Source organism: Nansenia antarctica (genome assembly GCF_963989245.1).
Source record: "Nansenia antarctica genome assembly, chromosome: 13".
In the NCBI taxonomy this organism is placed as follows: Eukaryota; Metazoa; Chordata; class Actinopteri; order Argentiniformes; family Microstomatidae; genus Nansenia; species Nansenia antarctica.
Genome location: NC_137683.1, coordinates 18,526,527 through 18,533,628, shown reverse-complemented (window position 1 = coordinate 18,533,628; position 7,102 = coordinate 18,526,527). Strand labels below are relative to the sequence as shown.

At 58.3% G+C, this 7,102-nt stretch overlaps 1 protein-coding gene across 1 annotated transcript in view; it reads right to left on the bottom strand.

Moving 5' to 3' along the window:
- Positions 1–6,887, bottom strand: part of LOC308169361 (FRAS1-related extracellular matrix protein 2-like) — a gene marked incomplete at both ends in the record, with an annotated part of 20,764 nt that extends 13,877 nt beyond the window's left edge. Inside the window, 3 exons of the mRNA XM_080544044.1 lie at positions 494–583; positions 1,354–2,032; positions 2,187–6,887. Of these exons, the coding sequence (XP_080400170.1) occupies positions 494–583; positions 1,354–2,032; positions 2,187–6,887 (5,470 nt within the window). The remainder of the gene's footprint in view (positions 1–493; positions 584–1,353; positions 2,033–2,186) is intronic.
- Positions 6,888–7,102: the final 215 nt, after the last annotated feature.

The following is a 7,102-nucleotide window of genomic DNA, read 5'->3' as shown; positions in this document are numbered from 1 at the left end:
GAAGAAAGGAATGCAACCAAATGAAAGCGGTTTGTTTACGAAATGACGGAAGACCAAACACACACACACACACACACACACACACACATACACACACACACACACACACACAAACATACAGTTGAAGTCGGAATTGTAGATACACTTAGGTTGAAGCCTTTTTTTTAACAACTCTCTACAGATTTCATGTTAACAAACTATAGTTTTGGACAATTGTTATTTCTGTACTTTACAGATCAGTACTTTAGCCTGGTCCCAGATCTGTACTTTAGCCTGGTCCCAGATCTGTACTTTAACCTGGTCCCAGATCTGTATGTGTTCATGGCTACCCTCATGGCTACCTCATTGCAGCATGCATCAGAGGACGGGCTCATTATAATGCTTGGAATGGAATGAGCAATGGTATGAAACGCGTGTCATTCCATTCCATGCATTACAATAAGCGGGTCCTCTGGTTTCTACCTCCCCCAGCCTCCCCTGGCCCAGTTCTTACTGCCGTCCTGTATGGTGAAGTAGAAGACGTCCCTGGTGGCGTTGACTCCATTAGACAGGACGTAACAGATCCTCCTCAGGTCGATGTCATCTAGAGATAGGAGACAGAGGTCAAATTCATATTCAAATGTTAATTACTTTATTGTTCCGCAGCATACATCTATGTTCTATTATGGCAGGGAGGCTGTGGCGCAGGAGGTAGAGCCGATGTCTAATGATCGCAAGGTGGCCACATGTCGAGGTGTCCTTGGGCAAGACACTGAACCCCGAATTGCTCCCAATGAGCGGGCCGGCGCCTTGCATTGTAGCTTGCCGCTATTGGTGTGTGAATGGATGTGTGAATGGGTGAATGAGAGGCCATTGTAAAGCGCTTTGGAATAAGGCGCTATATAATTCAGTCCATTTACCATTTATGGTGATTGCAGTTTAACTTGAACCCTGTAAATATGTATATCAACAGATTTTCCCCTACACAACCATTCAATACTACAACGTTTTTCAATGACAACACTGTATAGATGTAGATCAGTTATACATCCACTGCACAGACTGTTACACTGTCAGACTGTTAGACTGTTATTCTGTCAGACTTTGTGTTCTTGCACTTTGTTATGTTTTTGTCCTTAGTGTCTATCTATCCATCCATCCATCCATCCATCCATCCATCCACCCATACATCCACCCATACATCCATCCATCCATCCCTCCATCCATCCATCCATCCATCCATCCCTCCATCCATCCACCCATACATCCACCATCCATCCATCCATCCATCCATGCATCCATCCATCCATCCATCCATCCCTCCATCCACCTATCCATCTTGAATATGCAGGTGTGAGTGGATGCAGGGCTCACTCTGAGTGAAGGAGGTGAGGCTGTTGTTTCCCAGGGCAGAGTTGATGACCACCCCCCACCGAGGAGGCTCTGACACCAAGAATGTGATGCTCTGGCTGGGTGTGGTTCCCCTCTCCGCCTGGACCTGGACCTGGACCCTCAGGATGCTACTGGTGATCACCAGGCCCAGCCGCCCCGTGGGGAGAACCGTGAGCGCGGTGGTCGCCTTGTTGACCACGACCCTTGGCACACCCCCGCGGTCCGCCACGTTAATCTGGATCAGGAGCTTCTGCGGTTCGACCGTTTCTCTGACGTCGCCGTCGCTGGAGCGGACGTAGAACCCGGCGTGCGTCCCGTCCGTCACGGTGAACAGGAAGCTGTCCTCAGCGGCGGAGGCGTCCACGGTGGCGTCGTGCTCGTAGCTGACGAGGTTCTCACTCAGGTCCTGTTTGGTGAAGGAGGTGGCGACGAGGGTCCCGTTGAACAGCAGGCGGCCATGGAGAGGGGGGCGGGTCACGGTGATCACCAGCAGCCGATCGGGCGTGTCCACGTCCTCCACGAACAGCTCGAAGGGCGTGACCAGCTTGGAGGCTCCGCCCACCAGGACCAGCCTGTGAACACGCAGGACGGGCCTCTTGTTGTCCACGTCCGTGATGGAGATGCGGAACGTTCGGAACACCACATTCCGCCCATCGCTCACCTAAAGGGACATTTTGCACAAAAAAGAAATTTTTAGAGATATGTTTGTTTTGAGTTCACCATTCATATGGTCTAAAAATCCCATTATTTTAGCCTGTAGCCTAATAATAAAGCACATACACACACACACAACACACACACACACACACACGCACCTGGAACTCGAAGCTGTCGGCCCGGGCCTCGTCCTCAGCCGTGTGGACGTAGTAGATCTTACTTCCTGCCAGCTGCAGCTGTGTGAAGGTCGTCACGGAGATGCCGGGGTGGTCCGTGACCTCCAGACGACCTCTGACGGGGTGGCGTGTCAGGGTGAAGGTCAGGCGCTCGTCGGGGCTGTTGAGGTCAGAGGTGCTGAGGACGTGGGTGGTGAGGAGGACGCGGTCCCCCTCCCTGAGCGTAACGCCGCGGCTGACCACCAGGGGGAAGACTCTGTCCTCGGCCGACACCGTGACGTAGAAGTACCGGTCGATGAGGGCGTTGACGCCGTCCGTCACATCAAACTTGATGAGGTCACGACCCCCTCCACTGTGGCTGTCAAGCAGCGTGTCGAGGTCGTGTGTAAGGTGCGTGTGTCTGTGTCTGCCGTCGTGTGTGTAGCGAAGCAGGCCCGCGTCGATGTCCTCCTGGGTGAAGTTCATGCCCAGTGTCACGTTCACCAGACCCCCAGGGATGAAGTCGGACCCCAGCTGTAGCCAGCCCTGCCTGGGCTCTTGGCGGATCACATAGGCGAGGGTCTGGTCCTCGGAGTCCAGGTCGGTCACCTGCAGGATTCTGGTGCTGATCCTCCTGGACTGGCCTATCTCCACCTCCAGCCCAGTGTTGACGCTCACCCTGGGTGTTTCATCGTCCACGGGGATGACCAGAACCAGGATGTTCTTCTCCACTGCGTGTTTCCCGTCTGTCAGCCGGACCGTGAAGTTGTCCCGTTGGGTCTCAGAGCCGTCGTGTACATACACGACCTTTGACGACCCAGTCCTGAGGTCCTCCAGGGAGAAGCGGACCACAGAGGCCGTCCCCGTGGTCAGGTGCTGGACCAGGCGACCGTGTCGAGGAAGAACCACGACCTCAAACTCCAGGCGGTCGGCGGGGACGTCCAGATCGACCGCGTTCAGGATGGGGAGGTCCACGGTCAGGCTCATGCCCTCCATGACCACAAACTCCCGCACGAACACCTGAGGTGCCTCGTCGTTGGCCGGGGTGATGACCACGCCCAAGATGAGGCGATCAGATAGGTTGACGCCGTCGGAACACCGGAGCATCAGCCGGTCCTCCACGGGCTCGGAGCCCTGGTGGATGCTCTGGACGTAGACCAGGTTCCCGAGGCGGACATCTTGGAACGTGAAGGCAGTGACGGCGAGGCCGGTTCTGGTCTTCTCTGACCCGGGGGCCGGGGTCGTGACCTCGCAGTAGCCGAACGACGGCTGGACGAGGATGGTACACAGAACACCGTCCGCCTCGCTGTCTCGGTCCTCAACCCGGATGTTCCCAGTACCGACCACGGACCGCCCTCCTTCCACGACCCTGAGCGGCTCTACGAGATGGAGGACAGGCGGAGAGTTGTCGACAGGAAGTATAGACACGTGAACTCTGACCTTCTGAGTCCTGTTTCCCCCGGGAACAACGGAGAGAACGAAGGTGTCGTTCCACTTCCTGGTTCCGACCTCACCGCCGGTGTGCACGTACGCCACCACGCCGTCGATGATGTCACGTAGGGTCAGCCTATCACAGGGCATGCCGCGCAGCTGGATGTTGCCGTAACGGGGCGGCTGGTCGACGACAAAGGTCAGAGTGAGGTCATCAACGTGTGTCCGTGTCGCCTGGACATCCGTCCCTCTGATGTACATGACTCCGTTCTCACTCACCTGTATGGTGATGTCAGCCTCACCTGGGGTGGGCGGGTCTGGGGGCGGGGCCACCTCTGTAGGTGTGATGTTGATTCTAATTGTGACCGGTACATGGTGATAACCGTCGCTGACATCTACGACGACGACATCATCAACAGCATCGTCTCTACGGTGATCATACACATAGACCAGCGCCCCTCTATCAATGTCCGTCAGTGTGAAGACCCCCCCCACCCCTAGATCCACCCCCCTGCACCTCAACTTTCCGTACCGCGCCACCTGCCTCACCACCAGTACAACGGCGTCCACCTCCGTGTCCTCATCAGACACATCCAACACAGCCTTGGTGAACACAAACGTTGTCTTGTTGTTGTTGTTTTTAATGTTGTTGTTGTTGATGTGGATGCCCGTGTTGGTGACCAGCGGCGGCTGGTTGTCCACAGGCTGGAGGAGCAGAGTGAGGAGTCCGTCCACAGAGTTCCCTGCTGGGTCGGTCACCCTGAAGGGGAGGTGGAGCTCCAGGGGGCTGAGGCCCAGCTCCATGTCCGGGGGTCGGTAGGCCACCTTCAGATGGTTGACCTGGGCCTGGGTGAACTGGGTGACCTCCAGGTCCGGCTGCTCCATCAGGACAATGCGGCCGAGGAGGGGTGAGGGGTTGCTGGGGTCTATGTTGGTGGGCGGGTGGGGGGTGAGGAGGGTGTAGCGGAGGTGTCTGTCGTCCGAGTGGAGGTCGGTGAAGCGTAAGCAGATGCTCTGCAGGGGGGTGAGTTCGTACTCGCGGACGGTCACGCGGAAGGTCGCCCCGGGGAACGGAACCGGAGCGAGGTCGTCTACCGGGTGGATTGTGACCGCCAGCACGCTCTGTCCTGATTGGTTGGGAGGGACGTTGTCGTCCTGGACGGTGAAGAGTAATTGGTCGGCCGTGGTGGCAGTCAGCGGGGGTCCTGTGTGCCTGTAGAACAGACGCCCATCTGTAATGTCCCTCTGTAGCCACTCTGTGACCACGCGTTCATACAAGCGATCGCCGGCGTCCAGCGCCCACCCAGAAAGGTCCGGAGGGGGGAGGGGCTGCCGGAGGAGAACCTCCCCCAGCGGGGAGAGGGGGGACACCAGGGAGAACCGCAACGTCGAGTCCTCAGAGTCCACGTCCGTGGCACTCAGAACCGCACAGGATATGATGCGAGTCTCCTTCCTGCGGAGCACCAATCCTGTGTTGACGTTCACCAGTGGCGGCTGATCATCTGCGGCGATGACGGTGACGGGAAACAGGAAGTCCACTCGGTTCCGCCCGTCCGTCATGCGGAACAAGATATTGTCGCAGAATGTCTCGCTGCCGTCATGCTCGTAGACAACCGATCCGGCATCCATCTCCACAGGAGTGAAGAACTTCCTGTTTGGCGCCCGCCCCGCCACTGTCAGAGCTCCGTGCCGCAGCCCTCCCACTACCGAGAGCCTAACCTCTGACAGGTTGTCCTGGTCTGCCACCTGCAGGCTGTGAGCGCCGCCCAGTGGCCGGGACTGTCCCCTGAACAGCGTCTGACCGGCGTTTGTGGTCACCACGGGCGCCAGCGTGTTCACGGGTTTGACCACGACCATGAAGGCGAACCGCTCCGAGACGGCGCCCTCGGGGTCCATCGCCTCCATCTCCAGGTGACACACCCTCTCTTCCCGGGGCCGGGCGTGGACGGCTGGCGGCGGGCGGTAGGCGATCCTCAGCTCCCGGACGTCTCTCTGGCAGAAGGACATCAACGGCCGCTGCTGGTCGTCCGTGCTAATGATGTCACCCTCGCTAGGACCCAGAGGGGACAGGATGCGGAAGACCAGGTCGTCGGCGTGGCACTCGGCGTCCTCCGCGGCCAGCATGTCGGGCGTGATGGCGGTGAGCACAAACTGGTCGACCTCCATCATCATCAGGCTGACGAAGCTGGGTCTGGGCGGGGTGTTGCCCCCACCCTCTCTGATGGTCACCGTGATGTGGAAGCGCTGCTGCTGCAGCCCCGCCCCTCTTCCCCCCCAGCCCTGCACCTCCACCAACATGGGGATGTAGTCTACCCAGGGAGAGGCCTCCGCCGTGGGGCGGAGTTGGTAACGCACTCCCATGTTGAAGAAAACGTCACAGTCTACCGCCTGTCCGTCGCTGACGTAATTCAACAGCGTCCCGTACCTGGGCAGCCCGCCCATGCCCACCAATGGGGTGAGCTTACACTGAGGCGTGGAACCTCCGTTTCCAGCTCCGCCTTCGCCACCGTGGAGAATCCCCAAGCTCCTCCCCTCGATGGCGCCGCTGATCCCATCCGGCAAGCTGACGACCAGGGGGAGGTTCCTGGTCAGGACGTCCTGGGGGTTAGAGGTCACCTGGACCTCCAAGGTGATCGGGAGGACCAGAGTGTCCGCTTGCGTGTCGTACCTCACCTGCAGCCTCACCGTGTCCCTAATGGACGCCCGCGCCCCGAAGTGGGTGTAGCTCACCTGGCCCCTCCCGAACGCACACGGGAACCTCCGAGGGGAGAGCGTTCCCGGGCGGCGGACGACCGCACGGTCCTCGCCGTAGAGGACGGTGATGTAGCAACGGTCACCCGGTAGGACCGTGGTCACGAGGTCGTGGAGGGGGTCGAGGTAGACCACGCACCCCCGCGGGACGGCCAGCCCTCGATTGGCTACGAGGATGGAGGCGGGGTGGGGGCTGGGTCGGTGGTGGTACTGGTAGCCGCCGAGGCCATAGGTCCCCTCCACAGAGGAACAGCAGACACACAGGAACACGCACAGGAGGAATGGACTCCTCAGCGCGGGGCCCGTGGGTTTTGTAGTCTTGAAGTGGTGTCTCATGGGAGTTGTAGTCCCCAGGTTGAATGTTCTCCTCAACAATGGCTTCTGTCTCCTGGGAGTTGCAGTCTTCAGGTGGTGTCTCGTGGCTGTTGTAGTCTTGCGGTGGTGTCTCCTGGGTTTTGTAGTTCTGAGGTGGTGTGTAGCTGTGTATGTCACCATCCGTCTTCTCTTGTCTACTGCAGCCATTATAGCTTGTATCTCCCTCTGTCTGTCTGAGTTAGGGTCTTTATATGCTGTACTGAGACCCTCCCCTCACACCGCTCTGTTGGCCCCCCCCCCTTCTCTCTCTCTCTTCACACACCCCTCCCTTCCTCTCTCCTTTCCCCCATCTCCACAACCTCTCCTAAAAACACTATGTTCTTCTCAAATATTGACAAAGGGGATATGGGGACTGGGAGACA